We start from the raw sequence: 16975 nt of genomic DNA, 5'->3' as shown, positions 1-16975 counted from the left end.
ACAACATCCGCCTATAGCTTAGAAGTCGGACTACCTTGATACTCCCGTTTGGCAATCATCCTTTGCGATACAATTTGATAATACCAATCCTCCGATCGAAGAATCAGATCTAGCTAGAGCAGTGATCCATCGTACTCTCTCGCCCGGGCCGGGTGGTGCAGTGATGCCTACCGCAGTGCCATCGCCCTTTCCCTCGTTCTCCTCGACCATTATCGCTGGCGCCACTGCCTCCACTTCCACCTTTTCGAGTCCTCCGGGCTCTTCTAGGAGTTCTGCGGTCTCGGCGGACACCAGTATGACTTCCATCGGTTCCGGAGGTGCTGGTTCTGGCACGGGTGGTGATGGTGGTGCTGGCGGAAAGCGGGCCTTAAAACATCTCGACGAGCTCAAACTCAAGATAGCCGCCGAGCAGCCAAGGTCCTCTCTGTCGGTATGAATTTCACAGTCTTATGGTCCTACAGCTGTTTAAACAGTATGGGTTAAAAGAAGAATGGTGGTTAATATTGAATATAGATTGGGGCGCTGTTGATGCTGGCCCAGCACCGGTTCAAGGCCGCCCTCATGAACATCGACTTCCAGCGCCTGGACCTTGCATACGTCGATTTCAACGTCTCCATGGATATCCTCGTCAATGCCATCCCCCACCATAGCGAGTACCCCACCTGGATCAATCGCAATCTGAGCAACAACATCACCGAGTTCAAAGCCCTCAAGCAGGTAGTCCTATTGATACCGTTGTTGATGAATATATATATTTATATTTCTGTGGGTGGATGGAGTGAGCTGATATAAGAGCGGGCGATTGTAATTTCTAGGACATGAAGAAGCATCTGGACCGAATGGACAATATAAAACGAATCATCATTGAAGATAACATCAAGAATAATACACAACCTCCTCCTCCTGAAAACACCATTCCCTCGTCTCCTCCTCTTCATCTTCCATCCGCTCCCTCACCAGCTCCTGTCGAAGATCCGAAAGCAGCAGCACCAATATCAGGGGCTATGGCTCCCAACGGACATCCTGCCTCTATATCGATAAAACAGCCCCCACCCCGTCCTGCCAAACCGAGAGACCTTCAAAATTATCACCACGGTATTCTCCTCCCTTACTTTCTCTATTTAGTTACACCTACTAGAGATCATTTTGATGCTGATGGATTGATTGATTATAGAGGCAAGAAAGTCGACGGATAGGCCACCATCCCGAGGGCTCCCCACCATCGCTACCACCGCATCACCAGGCCCGAGGTCATCGCATGATATTCTCAGCGAACGTTTCGAGAAGCTCAGAGACTCACGCAACGGTGCTCCCTCCGGTCACTCTCGAATATCAATCTCAGATCCAGCAGGCATGCGTCGACGCCTTTCGAGCATACCTAACATGCCCAGCGTATCAACTGGCGAGTCTTCTCTTCCTCGACCACCTTCACCAACTTATTCCCCTGTACGACAGTATCCGGATAGTTCATCTTATTTTCCCGTCCCCGGAGACTCACAAGCCAGACCTCTCGTTCGAGCCGCTTCCAATACTTCCCTCGACAACCACGTCCGTCCGAGTAGTGCAGCTTCTGCCCCGATACCACCTTCCACCACTCCCACGCCCATACCCGCTACAAACACAGGTGACACTACAATATCTGCCGAGAGGTTGTCAGAGTGGCTAGGGCTTGCATCAATTCTAATCATCGACGTACGAGAACGATCCGAGTTTGACCAAGGCCACATCTTCACTCGAGATATCATATGCGTCGAACCTACCGCTCTGCGGGACAAGTACGTTTTCTTTGCGTATTCTTTATTATACTCCTTTTTGTGTGATTGCTAATATTTTTCTTCCTTACAGTATGTCAGCAGATCAATTAGAAGACGCATTATCACTATCCCCAGATAAGGAGCAAGCCATGTTCAAAAAACGGGACCAGTACGACTTTGTAGTGTACCACGACCAGTCTTCCTCCGCCCTAACTACCTACCAACGAGGCGCCGACAAACTCCAACAGCGAGCCCTGAAAGTGCTCGTTCAAGCAATCTATGATCTAGCTTATGATAAGCGATTAAAGAACCCACCAAAACTCCTCGTTGGCGGTATCCATGCTTGGTCAGAGTTCAACGGTCAGACGTCACTAGTTCAAACGGCCCAGCCAGCCAAAAAATCGGGTTTGGTTCGAGCAGGAGCAAAGACCTCGACGACATCTCAATCTACCATTGCCGCTAGGAGGAAGGACAAGATTAGGCTTGCTTTACCCGGCCAGGTATTGCCGGATGAGAAGAGGTCTGAATTGAATAACTCCCTACCCATCAACCAAGAGGAGGAGGCTGAATGGATTGCACGGTTGAAGAGAGAGAAGTACGTCCACTTATCATTAAAACAACATGTTGAAAGAAACTAACAAATGGGAACAGCACCACTATCAGCGTTAAGAGGCCGATGGGGCTGGATACTACCGATCCCAAATCGCGTAACAGGGCCGCTTCGCTCGTTAGTATGGACTTTGAGCGGTCTCCTGATATCGAGGAATTTGTGAGTCCCCCCAATGCTCTTTTCACGAAATTCTTCGTAATAGTTTATTCTACTGTAAAGTTTCATACTAACAGTGTGTAGTTCCAACGATTCCCCGCGGTGGTTCAAAGTCATATGGACCTACCTGGCATCCCTACCCGAGGCCCACCATCCCCACCTCCTGAAGGCGCCACTCAACAAGCCGCAGCATACCCTGCGCTCCCACTCCTGGGAAGCGCTAACAGGCCTAGCATCTCCCCAGCTCCCAGTGTTCACGAAGAGCAAAATCATATGCCCCCTCCTACACGTGCACCGCCCCCTGTCCCGCCTCCTATTCCTCTAAAAGAAGTCCCTGATACAACATTGACTCGAAGAAACACCATCATCGATCACGTTTTCCATGGTTTCACGGATGTACAGAACCCCTCTTTCCACCCTGTCACTCCATCCTCCCCGTCCCGACCACCCCCAGCCGTCCCCAAAAAGAGCTACAGTGGCGTGTCAGAACACCACCAACCCCAGGCTCCGGCTCTCGACTCCATAAGTGTTCCGTTTATCACCCCTGCCGGACCAACCGGCTTCGGCACTACGGGCCTTAAGAATCTCGGAAACACATGTTACATGAACTCGATCATCCAATGCATGTCCGGCACTGTTCCGTTAGCTAGATACTTCCTGAGCGGCTTCTATAAAGGCCACCTCAATCGCGAAAACCGCCTCGGCTCCCGCGGAATCTTTGCCGAAGCGTTTGCTAACCTCAACCGCAACCTCTGGGAGGAAACATACGCTTTCGTATCTCCCGTTACCATCAAAGATATCTCAGGGCGTCTGAACTCTCAATTCCGTGGTAAGGATCAACAGGACGCGCAAGAGTACCTTGAATTCTTCCTAGATTATCTACACGAGGATCTAAACGCCAACGCGGGGAAACCGAGGCTTCGAGAACTTACGGATGACGAAGAAAAGAGACGTGAGGAATTGCCAGTTCAAGTCGCCTCATATTATGAGTGGGAACGTTATGTCCATACCAACCTCAGTATGATTGTGAAGTGGTTCCAAGGGCAGTTTCGTAGCCGGCTAAAGTGCTTGAAGTGTGGGCATACTAGCACGACTTATTCTCCGTTTATGTACCTCTCGCTTCCTATTCCCGCGAAAGCGGGACCGAATGGGTGTACGCTCAAGGATTGTATGGATGAATTTACGAAGGAAGAGATTTTAGACGGTGACGACGCATGGCATTGTCCCGTTTGTAAGAAACCACGGAAGGCTAGTAAGCAACTCAGCATCTCCAGGATGCCGGTGGTGCTTATTATTCATTTAAAGCGGTTTAGCAGCCATGGGATGTGGAGGGATAAAGTCAACACTCTAGTAAACTTTGGGAAATCCGTGGATCTGACGAGGTATTTGCCGCCACCTCTGGATCCTAAGGATACACCGGGCGGTAAAGGGCTACCAATGGGTTCGGAGGTTACTCCCCCGTTCTATTATAGCCTTTACGCGGTTACGAATCATTATGGAAGTTTGACGAGTGGGCATTACACGGCTTCTGTGAGAGTTGGAGGGGGTACGGGGGGTAGGGAAGGGGGTGTTTGGCATAAGTTTGATGATACGAAGGCGACGAAGATGGAAGCGGAGGATGTTGTGGTGAGTTCATTTCTCTTTAATTTTAATTTACCTTGTTGGATGGAAAGCTAACAAGTGGTTTTTGTAGAATCGCAATGCGTACATATTGTTCTGGGTTAGGAATGGAATCATGTAACGATTGTGATGGACATTTTCATTTTGAAAGTGGTGAGAACTTGAAACGTTCAAGGTTGGTATCTAGCCTTTGAAGATTCATTTTGTTCCTGAATGGTTGTTTGTGAGAATTGGAGTGATGGTGGGATTTGATCTATTCCCCCTTCGTCCCTTTAGCTATCAGTTGGTGGTTACGATAGATGCAATGCATAATTTGGATTGTACGGTTTTCAGTTGACCTGCCTTTACCTTGCCTCCAAAGCTTTATCTTGGTGATTGAGCATATACATTTTATACCGATCTACCTAATCTGTCAGAAACTCTTTTGGCTCTCAATAATTTTCTATTCTGTCATTTGTATGGTTCTTTTTTGGTCATTTCAGCGATTATGGATTTAGCATTTAATCTGTTTGATGCTTTTTTACTTTTGGATATTTTCATCTTGTCATTGCACAGACAGTATTTATGGTATTTGTTTATGATATATCAAAAGAACCTGTTGCTTGGTTATATATCTTGGTTGAAATCAATTGTTAGGGTAAAATATGGCTCCGTCGGCTCGTCTACTACACTCACAGTTGTTGTATAATTCTTCGACAACGCAATTTTCCGGGGCACCTCGGTTGGACGGAGGTTCCTAAACTCCAATAATTTGATAGATGCGAAAGCCTTCGAAAGATGGAGAGATATGCCTTGTATGTCCCGACTTAGTTAAAAGTTTCTGGCGGGTATACGTGATCGTAATACTCCTTATCCAATCAGAACATCATAGTTTCCAATACCTGCCTAGAACCCTTGAGATTCCAAAAGGGAAGGACCAAAAAAAAGAACAAATTGTTAAAATCACAAGCGCGGGGTAGGTATCTACACATGCAGAATTTCAAAAGACCCATATTAAAAAATACCTTTATAGTCTTAAGGCTAAAGCTACACCCCCATCGGTGTAACATACCCAATCCAGGGAACATGCAGCTTCGCTACCCCGGCTCAACACATAGCGTGCAGGTGGTGAACGGGACTAATTTCTGGGACGACGGATGCAAGGGTAACCCAATCTGACCAAAAACTATTAACTACTAAACTGTAAGAGACGGTATACAAGAGAATTTATCATCTCCTCACCCCTTGTAAGGATTTCACCCCGAATCCGACTTGCGTGGATGGTATTTTGCCTGATGGTTATATACTAGTGGGTATAGGTGATCTTTACTTTTTGGAGGTGTGGGCCGTTTGGTTTGTGGGGTTTCGGGCGGACGGCCTGCTCGTGGTTTTGGGATTTCCTGAATTGTTGAGTTTTGATACAGTCTACTTTGCCCTTTGGCTGTAGAGCACTGGGTTGTTGCGTCCTTAGATGTGTCCGACGGGCAATGCGGATGATGGGTGACGGTATTTTCTTGATTTTTTACCAGATGGGTGAAGTCTGGGCAGAAAGCGGGGGTGGTTTTATAGAGAGAATGGTAGTTATAAAAAGGGAGGAGGGATTCTGTGTTTGATATGTATCTGCTTCCCCCATTTTGTCTTTTGTAGTACTTTTACTTCAAGGCAGTTTCGAGATATATATTCTATACTGCCAAATTGTTAACGGTTTATAATCTTCTTTTGTTTTGAGCTTTTTACGAGATGGAAGACTTTCTTTCTCACTATGCCGCCGTTTCATCTGCTGATGGTAGTTTTGTGGTAAGTAATGTCATTCGCACAGATATATATCTCTAGCTGTTCTCAATCAGCCACTATCTATCACCCAATCAATTATCCCGTTAACTGACACACAAGTAAATGGATATAGAAGCTCTACCTCCAACGGCACACCGGTGAAATCCTCGAAGGGACCTGGTACAAACACACCCAACAATGGGTATTCAAACAAATCATGGACGCTGGCGTAATGGTATGACTATTCAAGAATTTGAAATTGTGAATGGAGAGACTTCTATTGGTAGCTTTTGTACCGTTAATGCCAAGCTTCCTGAGGGGGCGGGGTTGGCTTGTGTGCCGAATGATTATGAGCAGGAGCAGTTTAGGTCAGTTAATCTTTTCTTTTTATATTTACTTCCACGGTGGGGGTTCCTTGTTTTATTGATATATATTGTGGATGCAATATAGACTCTACCACCCAGGTAGCGAAGGTTACATCCAAAACTACGGCTTCAGCGGCGGAAAATGGCACCCCCCTGAGGGTCTCGCCTCCCAAATCGACTTACAATCCCCCATCAGCAGTATAAACTGCAACTCCTCATCCTGGAACGCCCCTGCATCCGAACTTTCTACCGTACCCGCTCTAGCGAGCTCAAAATAGTAGAATGGGGTCTCGTAGATGAATTTCACACCGAATCCACCCCCTTCAGCAGTTTACCCGAAAGCGCTAGGTTTGCAGCGGTATATACTGAAGCGTGGGGCTCTGATAATATTTCCACACTGGCTAAAGTTACTTTATTTGTTGTTGAAGACCGACAGCTACAGGTGTGTGAAAAGAATGGAACTGCTAGTTGGAGTCCTCCTGTTGCGGTTAGTATTGAACGCGATGGGGCGAATATTGCGGCTGTTAGTCCTAGAAATGGGGATGGGGTTAATGATGTTCATGTTTTTACTTCTGAGGAGGATGGACAGTTTGTGCATCGTATTTTGAAGGATGGGGACTGGGAGGATGCGGTGATCAACCCTGCTGAGTTACTGCCTAATCCACCGGTTATTGCACCGATTGCTGTGCCGGAGATGAGACTTAGAACTGGAGCTGGGGGGCATGGGGATTTGAGAATTGGTGTTGGTCATGCTGATGAAGTTGAGAAAGCACCTGGGAATGAGATTGGGGATATTTCGTTCATGCAGTCGTTGCAGGGGGCAGGGTTGACTTTGGGAGGGTTGGGGAAACCGACAAGCAGTTCAGCCATATTCAGATCCCGCATGATGAGGATCATGAACATATTATTCTGCCAAAGTTGGGGCAGGCGACTTATGAGGAGTCGAGAAATCGGTTGACGTTCTTTTATCGGGCTGCTATTGAGCAGTAAGTTTACGTTCCCTCTCTTCTTCAATAGTCTTTATGAGGTTTTGATATCGTATTAACCCGTGATGGAAAATAGGACCGCATCAGTATATAAATCAGCATTGATCGATTCAGACCTCCCATCATTCTTCCAGCTGTCGGTGATGAAGCAGCGATATAAATGGTCCAACCCACGCCATGACTACTACCCACCACACTTGGACCAAGGCGCCTTCAGAAACATCCTCGACATCTTCAAATTCAATGGCATCTTCAACACCGATTATTTAGGCCCTATCGTACAATTATTCGCCTCATCCGTCCCATGGTCTTTCTCCGAAGGTACCAAGAGTTCAGGCGCCCCCTGGCTCTTCGGCCGTTCCAAACCCGTCACCATGGCCGGCATCCAATCCGCCACCAAATAACTGCATGACAAAACCAGGGGAATCTACACCAAAGACACCATCGGTGACGATCCAACCTGGTTCACGGACGAAAAATTCGCACAACAGCATTTCAGCGGTACTAATCCCACAACCATTCGTGCGGCGTCAAATAATTGGGTGGCTAGCTTCGTTAGAACTGCGAAATTACAGGGTATTGACGGCTTTGAAAAACAAGTCATGGCTGCAAGGGAGAATCTGTATGTGCAGGATTATAGTTACTTCAGAGCTTCAATGGGTCAAAAGGGTGCTTATGAGTTATCATACACCAATACCCTCCAAGACCGATTCACCGATTTCCACGGTCTCTTCTTCCACGAAAGATATGCATGTGCTTCGGTCGTTCTATTCGAACTTCACGAAGACGGGCATCTACACCCCTCGCCATCGTTTTAGACTACAAAGAAGACGACATCAAACTCCAAGGTCACAGATATGAAAAGACCCGGACAATACAATGCAAAACTCTGTCGTCATCTTCAATAAGAAAACATCACCATCCGCCCGTTATGACGAAGAAGGCGATTGGCCATGGCGGTACGCAAAGATGTGTGCTCAAGTCAGCGACTAGCATCGTCATGAAATCGCCGTTCATCTTGTTAACACGCATTTGGTAGAAGGTGCTATCGTTGCAATGCTCAGAACCGTTGAAGAACAACATGTGGTTTTCAGATTACTTAAGCCTCATTGGCACAAGACCCTCTCTTTGAATCACGCAGCAAGGTTGATCTTGATGCCGGCGATTATTAAACCCATCGCTGGCTTTCGGCCAAGCGATGTGAATAAATTCACCATGGACGCTTACGAGAATTTCCATTGGGAGGACTTATATATCCCCAACGACCTAAAACTCCGTGGCTTCCCTAACACCGAAAAAGGCCTCAACGGGGATAAATTCCGAAACTGCTCGTACGCAAGAAACATGGTGGTCATGTGGGAGATCGTCCATACTTTCGTCGATAAAGTCTTGAGGGACCATTATAAAAACGACAACGCAGTTAAACAGGATACTCAAATCCAAGACTGGGTCAAAGAAATGCAAAGCGACCACGGTGCCCAACAAAAACACTTCCCGAACGTTCAATCCATCAAGTCATTAGTCGACGTGGTAACAATGTGTATCCACATCGCATCACCACAACATACTGCCGTCAACTACATGCAAGAATACTACCAAACTTTCGTGCCCAACAAACCTCCATCATTCTTCAAACCTCTCCCAAAAACTCTAGGGGAACTTGGCAAAGTTGACGAAAAATTCGTTCTTCACTTCCATTTGTTGCGCCGAATGTTGACCTTGTACGTTTCTGGAAAGATACGATTGGTGTGGGGAACATTCGGCTACTTGCGGCGCATTTGCCGCATTTGTTAAGTGAAGAGGTTCATCAGCCGTTGGATATGAGTTCTTATTCTGATCAGGCGGTTGAGGTTGAAAAGATGGCAGGAAGCAAGGCGTCGATTGCGGCGGCTGAGGATTTTAGGAAGAAGATCAAAGGGTTGACGAACGTGTTTGATGCGCATTCTGGGAAGATGACGGTTAAGGTTACGCCGAAGTGTTGTGAACCCTGAGAAGATGGCTGTGTCAATTTTGATATAAGAATTTTACTTGTTGTTCGAAACTATTTTTTCATTATGACCTTGATGTGGCTTGAAGTTAAGGTTATATGGCGGATGAAATTTTGGGGGGTAGAAGGATGCATAGCTGAGTCATATATAAATTTCTACATTTATGGCCGGTTCCTGTCGAAATGGTGGCATAAGATGATTGCTTTTAACCAATGGGCTACTTACGTATCAGGCATAAGCTCTGAAGTCGTACAGCCTGAATGTAACATCATGATTTAAGAGTAGTTTTATGTACATGAGCAAAGAAAACTTGGTGGTATACAGAATCAGTGTTGTAATGTATTAATATACCCGAGTGCAGCGTAAAATAACAGCCTGAAGAGAGTAAAAGATTTTTATATCCTCGAGTTCTTCTCCAAAAACTTCTTCTTCTCATCCTCTGAAATAGCTTCCTCAATCGCCTTTCTAAACTTCCCGCCCATCGTAAAATGCGTGTCATCAAACTCCATCAACGTCGCATTAGGCAACCGTTCCGCCATCCACCTAATCATTTCAATCGGCGCATTGATATCCTTCTTCCCATGATATATCTTAACAGGAAACTCCACATCCTCAAACTCAAACCCCCAGCTCTGCCCCGTCAATAACTTTATCTCATGAACAAACCCCGCCGTACCCTGTCCAAAAGGTTCGTTCCATAGTAGCCCTAGCAACCTCTCCCGCCGTTGTTCAGTCGTAAGTTCCCCTTCACGAAGATACCCCAATTCATCCTCTGGCAACGGCGTTTCCCTCTCCTGTTTCCTTTTCCATTCATCTTCCATAAATTTATCAATCTTCTTCGTAGCCCACCGCGACCCAATAACCCACCTCACAACCCCGGCAAGCCCATTTGCCAAAACCGTAAACATCCCCGGTGAAACCCTAACAAGCCATTCCGACCATCTCGCCCACCACTGCATATACTGCCTCCCAGCCCTCCACGGCGGTCCGCCAGCAAATACACATACCCCCGCCATAACATCCTTTGGCAAAAACCTAGCACAAGCAATAGCGTAAGGCCCACCACCGCTAGCTCCCATAATCGAAAACCGTTCGATCCCTTTACTTTTAGCAAACGCCAAAACGTCAGAAGGGTAATCGCTTATTTTTCTACCGGATTGAAATGTAGAGATTCCAAAACCGGGACGTTCGAGAGAGTAAACTTTTACTTGGAGGGTGTGGGCTAAACGGTCGAGGGGGTAGGCTTCTATTCTTGAGGAAGGGAAGCCGTGGAAGGCGAAGAGGGGGAAACCGTTTGAGTGGCCGTATTCGGCGAAACCGAGGGTTCTGCCATCGGGGAGGGTGAATTTTTGGGATTCGGAGGGTGTGAAGGTTGGGTGTGATGGAGTTGTACCTGTGGAGAGGGCGCGGGAGATTGGGCGGAGGCGCGTGGCGGCCATGATTGAAAAGTGGATTAAACAGTGTAACAGAAATTAGATTATGTAATAGTATTCTGCTTGTTTGAGGCTCTATGATATGTCACGAAGCTAAGAGCCTCCTGGGCGAAAGACCTTGGGATTTATATATAGCTTGAATGGCCGTACGCCGCGGCGCCCGTTCCCAGCGGTTCCGACGGGAAAACAGGATTTCCAATTTGGGTTCAAGGTTACACGAAGCGAAGCCTAATTTGGACGACATCTATCGACGTTTGACACCTGGCCTGGTGTGACTCTTTCGACAGTGTCCGATTACGTGGAATGATAGTGTGTGAGGTCGTACTATTCTAGATTGGAAGCTGGAAGTCGGAGGCAGAAAGTACCTACCTATAACTTTCTACGTACGTGACGTATTTACCCTCCCTTCCCCGGGTCCGTACCGGAATGTTTTCGTATTTTGAAGACTCAGTATTTTCCAACAAGATGTTGCGTTGGAGTCACTCCCAGCTTCTAGGATTCCACTAGCTCATCTCGATCCTTTTAGAAAACTTCTAGAATCAGGAAACCAGGGTTCTAAAATGATCGGTGCCTGCCCAGTTTAACCTGGCCTTGCATCTAACCGTCATAAAATCAGGAGTAATCCTACAGACCAAACTCTCTTGATCTTTTCATCCTACCATCCATCCCCCCTTTTCCTTTCATTATATTACCACGTTCTCCCTAGCTTTGGCATCAACTACCTTATATATACTTCATTAAAGTACTTGCGCGAATCCGGCGGTTGCAAGCATGTAGCCATACCTCGTTCCCCATCGTCATGAAACATCCCCACCACCACAGCTATCTTATATCTATGTCTACACGCATTTCGTCCAAACCCCTCAGACATCCCTAAAAGCGTCGGGTTTATGCTACCGTTATTTATACCAAAAAAACCGGCGTCCAAACTTTTCAACCAAGGCGCTGATGCGGTAAAGGCTAGGACATATCGTAGGGTGGATATTTCTTTGATCCCTCCAAACTTCATTATGAAATATCGCTACCTTCTGTTTTTTTTTTCGATATATACGTATATAACTTATTGGGTTTCAAACCATGGCACAACGTTCAAGACACTATCACCAAACAATTTATGCGGAAGTGACTGAAAGGCATCTACTTCCTGTATGCCTTTAATCAAACAACTTGACTAGCATTCCATATCTTACCAGGTCTCGGCATTATCGACTTCCCGATCGATGTGGGATATTGAACCAATACGAGATACTGATGGCGTATATGGGCCTTCATATATCCAAACAAACAAGGAATCGGTGAAGTACTACACAAAATATATATTATACATGGTACCAAAGAAGTCTCTCTAATGTCAACAAAGACAATTTTCATAACTGATATCTTTCGAGCTTACATAACATGGGGACAAAGCAGAGATGTGGAAGCCAAGGGCACCATGAATTTTCGTCAGATGGTTACCACAGCGACCTTAACTTCATGGCTATACTTCTTTTTTGCCTCATATCCGCCCCCAATATAAGACTACCACCCCTAAGGACCCAAATTGCCCCAAAAGAGTTCATAACTATTTTATAATCTATTTTATACACATACTGAAGCACTCAGGGCTTACATTCGAGAGATGAAAGTTCGATGAATTAATTTATGGAGACTAAGACACACCCTTCATCAAGTCTACGTCTTGACATATATATTTCCCTCAGCGCTTTGACTCCCCGCCGGGACAGAAATTGATGGCACGATATTTAGAAATACCATTCTCATCGCGGATGCTGAATTTGCAGAAATAGAAGACAGCCGTTTTATGGCATAAGCATCATATCTTCATGTACACAAAATACGAGGTCCTCTCTTGATGAGGCATAAATCTTGAACCTCGGGGTAAGAATCTTGGAAGCTCCTGCAAACGATGATTATCATAGAGTCGGGGTTTAGCAACCTTTGACTCTGTTACAAAATGCCCTACCCTTTCCAAAATCTAGGGGGTGGTATTTACACGGATCGAAGAAAACAGGTGTTGGCACGGTGGATTAGATATCTGGGCTTCTCGGGGCCGTTTCCCCAATATTGCTTCTCACAGCCATTGGAAATTTAAGTGGCCTAGTTATTACGAAGCCCAGGTTTTCTATTCTACCGGCTGGTCACGTTCTCCCTGTGGCTAGGTGGTGAAGGCCTGCTGGAATTACGCTACTGCATCTCCATCCTGTACTTGAAATTCCACTCAAGAAAATGAATGCAAAAATAAAGTGCATTCATCATTCTAAACGTTCACAACGTAGTCTTGTAGCCCTGAATTAACTACAACGAAGAAAAACGCCAATAATAATGATGATTATGTACGAGACTAGCTAGTACTGAGTTAAGCTAACAGTAGCTTTGTTTATAATTTCTTGTCTTTCTAGAAACAAGCGATGTCATAATTTAGATATATGAAATTTACTTCCCTGGAGCCTGTAGTTCGCCAGTAGCTTCAGCCTCCTGCGGCTTGATACCAACAACCTCGGCTGCGGACTTCTTGTCTTGGCTGTCGTCTTTCATGAATGCTGTATATTCTGTTAGCCTTGATCACAAGCTTGACGTAAAGGGAAAGGTAACTTACGGAAAGCCAAGACCTCCCTAATACTATAATGATCCGTCAAGAACATAACCATCCGATCGATACCCATACCCCACCCACCAGTAGGCGGCAAACCATACTCCAAACTTGTACAGAAGTTCTCATCGATCAACTGCGCCTCATCGTCACCCTGTGCCTTCTGACTAGCCTGTTCTTCAAATCTTAACCTCTGATCAAAGGGATCGTTCAACTCGGTATACGCATTCACAATCTCCTTCTTACAAACGAATGCCTCGAAACGTTCGCAAAGACCTGGTCTTGATCTATGGTACTTAGCGAGGGGGACATCATCTGCGGGTGTCCGGTGATGAAAGTGGGGTTGATGCAAGTCTCCTCGATGAATTCGCCGACAAGCTTATCGAGCATTCTGGCATTCGTAAGAGGTGGGGTACAGTCGATCTTCAATTCCTTGAGCAAGTCCTTCAAGAACTCGTTGGTTTCGGTGGTATGTAGCTGATCACCAGGTGGGAATTTCTTGCCAGTAGCCTTTTCGAGCTCATCCATCATATCGACTCTCCGCCATGGCTTCTCCCAGTTGACTTCATAGACTTCTCCGGATTGAGTATGGAATTTGGTTTGGGACCCTCCAGTGACGTACTTGACGAGACCCGAAACAAGTTCTTCGGTCATATCCATGACATCGTTGACATCGGCGTATGCCATGTAGAACTCACATGTTGTGAATTCCGGGTTATGGGTTAAATCGATACCTTCGTTTCTGAATTGTCTTCCGATTTCGTATACCCTTTCTAAACCACCGACTACCAACATCTTAAGGTATAACTCCGGAGCCACACGCATGAATAAGTTCATATCTAGTTCGTTGTGGTGGGTGACGAAAGGCTTTGCGGTAGCACCACCAGCGATAGCGTTCATCATTGGGGTTTCTACTTCAACGAATTCACGCTCGTCGAAGTACTTGCGGATGTAGCTGACCATCTTGGAACGGGTGACGAAGGTTTCGCGGGTACGTTTGTTCATGATCAAATCGAGGTATCGTTGACGGTAACGAGTTTCTTGGTCTTTAAGACCGAAGTGTTCGGTTGGAAGCATGTGCAGAGATGGCGATAGAAGTGTGATCTCCCTAACGAAAATGGATAATTCACCAGAAGCACTGTCTTTAGCGCCCTTGGGATTTGTATAACCCGGGAAACCAACGATACCGACGATATCACCACGACGGAGGTATTCATGTTGAGCGGCGAATTCGATACCTGTGGCATTTGCAGCTGAAGCAACGGCTTGGATTCTATGACCGTTTGAACGGATTTCGTAGAATCGAAGTTTATCGCCGAAGGAACGGTAGGCGTAGACACGGCCTGCTACGGCTACCGAGACTTCGGGCCTTTCTTCACCGGGTTTGAGGTCGCTGTGCTTGGTGAGGAAGTCGGGGATTGTATCTTTGACGTGGAATTTGTGGGGGTAGGGGTTGGGGTTTTTGGTTGTGCGGAGGTTGTTGATTGTGCGGGATCGGAGTTCGAAGTATTGCTGTTTTTTGAGAGTTAGAGAGATTTAGAGGGCATGGGATGATGGTGAGGATGTACGTTTGGTGTTAACTCGGCTTCTTCGGCGCTCTTGTCTACTAATCCGGCCTTCTTCTTTGCAGGTTCGGCGGCACCGCTGGCTTTCTTCTCTTGTTCCTATAATTAGACAACATCGTGTGAGTCGTGCTACAGTAACCAATGGGTAGGTAGATTTAGAGGTGTAGAATACCTTCTTACGCTTAGTTTCCTCCTTCTCTCTCTGCTTAATTCTCTTCTTAAGCTCAGACTTGGAAACCATTTCGCCGGTAACGTCGTCGAGGTGGAGGTTGGCGACACCTTCTGTTGGTGGGGCGGATGGCCCCGCTGTAGCGCTTGAATCTGCCATGGTTTTTTTTTTGAATTGGCCAATTGGATTCGATAACTATAAAGATAGAGACGGTTAGTATGTTAGAAATTGAGGATGGTGGGGAGGAAGACCTTTTTATATGCCGGTACTGATGAGTCAAACGGAGGGATGGGATGAGTAGGTTGATAAGAGATGGTTGAGTTTGAATAAAAAATTTTGGCGGGGCAGCTGTAGGTCGGTGGGGTTGCTTTAGTTGGGAGGGAACCTTGTTCGGACGTCGCTGTTCATGGAAATGTGTTGCTATTAGTGTCACTTGATTTGCCGCTCAACTTGGTAAATTTGGATAAAGATAGAGACGAAAAATCAAGAAAAAGATAGGTCAGTTGGTTCGGAGCCACATTGATTGGATGTTACCTTATAAGATCATAAGAAAGAGATGTTTCTACAATCTTGACACTGTGGTGCTAGGGCTGCTCGACTGGACTTGCTCCTTCTTTGTCCTGCTCGGCTCGGTAGCTGGACTTTTTTAGCGATATCGGCCAGCTATTCGTTAGGAAACAATGGCGAGGAACTGAAGATCTTAAGCTCATTCTTAGGATGATGCATCTACGAATTCTGGGCTCGGTACTTCCCGGATATGACTACAAAATGTGGATATCTGAGCAGTCACAGTTATTTCAAGACCTCGTTATCCTCGTGTCTCTAGCCTTAGCGGGTAAGTACGTTGTAAATTTAAGGTGAAAATAAAGATACATAACGGAAAACTACATGGTGTTTTGACCTTCAAAATAGTCCGGTAACTCCGATCTAGATCCATCTAATTAATCTCTCTATCATTTTATCCCATTTCCGATGCGACTTTTGGGCATGGTTGAGACCCTGTTCCATCGAAGGTATATTGATAGAAACATTCTCAAGCTCGAAGTCGCCTTGTACAATCTCACAGGAGAGGCGTGGATGAAATGATTTCGAGGTGTGCCGGTTCATGCAGAGGATCTTAGGGCAGGTATAGGTATACACCATTTAACAGAATGGTCATTCAATTCATAGATATTATATTAATCTTAGGAATTATCTACCATAATTCTCTTCGTAGCCGGTTATTATTCTTAAAATCTTGTCGCTCCGTCAGCTTTAGGACATATAAAGCATTTCTGATCCACGCGATCCGACCATATATGCATACTCCCAAAATTAATCCTATTGGGAATATCATCTAGCCCTTCTCTGCAGCGTTCAATGGCCGATTTGATCGAATCCAAGTATATACGTATTCGCATTCCTACATCCCTGAAGAAGAACTAATATTATGGTATTCGCCGTAGTCCTCATATATGTCGTACGTAATTTCCCGAAATCTCCATCGCAGTCTTCGTATTCGATTCGTTGAAGTTCGGGGAGGATCTTGCGAATGGTCGAGAGGACCGGTTCCAATCCATATGTAGTGTCCCACAATGTCTCAGAAAGCATACGACGCGGCGTTCGCATCGATCTCAATATTTCCTTCCTTGAACGTTAATTTATACGTTTATATATCAGACATCAAATGAGATTTATCTTCTCTTTCGCGAACTCATTAGCTGGTATAGGTTTCCCGCCGGGCAGTCGTCTCATCTCCCCCCCACGGATCGCCCCTATTGGAAATTCGTCTATCATAGTAGGCATAGAATATTCAGTATCATAGGGATTTGTCTAGATATGCAAATTTTAATATATATTACGGAAGTCGTCCCGTTTGTCCGATCATGGATTCGATAGACCCTGTTATGTCATAGTATTCAGAAGGTTTATTCGAACTCGGGGCTTGAAATATATGACGGATTTCATATTTCCAGTTGAGAAACAGGGTAGAACCGGTCAGTTT

The 16975-nt window shown here is 45.9% G+C and overlaps 5 protein-coding genes across 5 annotated transcripts; 3 read left to right on the top strand and 2 right to left on the bottom strand.

Annotated features, from left to right (window-relative positions):
• Positions 1-163: 163 nt before the first annotated feature.
• On the top strand, positions 164-4261 carry DFL_000541 (uncharacterized protein; the record flags this gene model as incomplete). Its single annotated transcript, XM_067634667.1, has 8 exons — positions 164-430; positions 514-717; positions 816-1095; positions 1175-1775; positions 1846-2349; positions 2406-2523; positions 2605-4146; positions 4214-4261. The coding sequence occupies 8 exons, from the start codon at positions 164-166 to the stop codon at positions 4259-4261; spliced, it is 3564 nt and encodes a 1187-aa protein (XP_067495082.1).
• Positions 4262-6090: 1829 nt separating this feature from the next.
• Positions 6091-8061, top strand: DFL_000540 (uncharacterized protein; the record flags this gene model as incomplete). Its single annotated transcript, XM_067634654.1, has 6 exons — positions 6091-6260; positions 6343-6534; positions 6588-7003; positions 7066-7243; positions 7320-7564; positions 7682-8061. The coding sequence occupies 6 exons, from the start codon at positions 6091-6093 to the stop codon at positions 8059-8061; spliced, it is 1581 nt and encodes a 526-aa protein (XP_067495081.1).
• A 61-nt stretch (positions 8062-8122) lies between these two features.
• Positions 8123-9234, top strand: DFL_000539 (uncharacterized protein; the record flags this gene model as incomplete). The annotated part of the gene is made up of 3 exons (XM_067634642.1): positions 8123-8202; positions 8308-8964; positions 9039-9234. 3 exons carry the CDS (start codon positions 8123-8125, stop codon positions 9232-9234), a joined length of 933 nt encoding a protein of 310 aa, XP_067495080.1.
• Positions 9235-9626: 392 nt separating this feature from the next.
• On the bottom strand, positions 9627-10670 carry DFL_000538 (uncharacterized protein; the record flags this gene model as incomplete). The annotated part of the gene is made up of 1 exon (XM_067634631.1): positions 9627-10670. The coding sequence occupies one exon, from the start codon at positions 10668-10670 to the stop codon at positions 9627-9629; it is 1044 nt and encodes a 347-aa protein (XP_067495079.1).
• A 2430-nt stretch (positions 10671-13100) lies between these two features.
• On the bottom strand, positions 13101-16599 carry DFL_000537 (uncharacterized protein; the record flags this gene model as incomplete). Its single annotated transcript, XM_067634620.1, has 7 exons — positions 13101-13207; positions 13264-13450; positions 13504-14769; positions 14826-14921; positions 14995-15186; positions 15243-15391; positions 16455-16599. 7 exons carry the CDS (start codon positions 16597-16599, stop codon positions 13101-13103), a joined length of 2142 nt encoding a protein of 713 aa, XP_067495078.1.
• Positions 16600-16975: the final 376 nt, after the last annotated feature.

The sequence above is a fragment of the Arthrobotrys flagrans genome (assembly GCF_004000055.1).
Source record: "Arthrobotrys flagrans strain CBS H-5679 chromosome Unknown unitig_15, whole genome shotgun sequence".
Classification (NCBI taxonomy): domain Eukaryota; kingdom Fungi; phylum Ascomycota; class Orbiliomycetes; order Orbiliales; family Orbiliaceae; genus Arthrobotrys; species Arthrobotrys flagrans.
The sequence above is the reverse complement of the archived record's forward strand: the minus strand, read 5'-3'. Positions and strand labels throughout refer to the sequence as shown.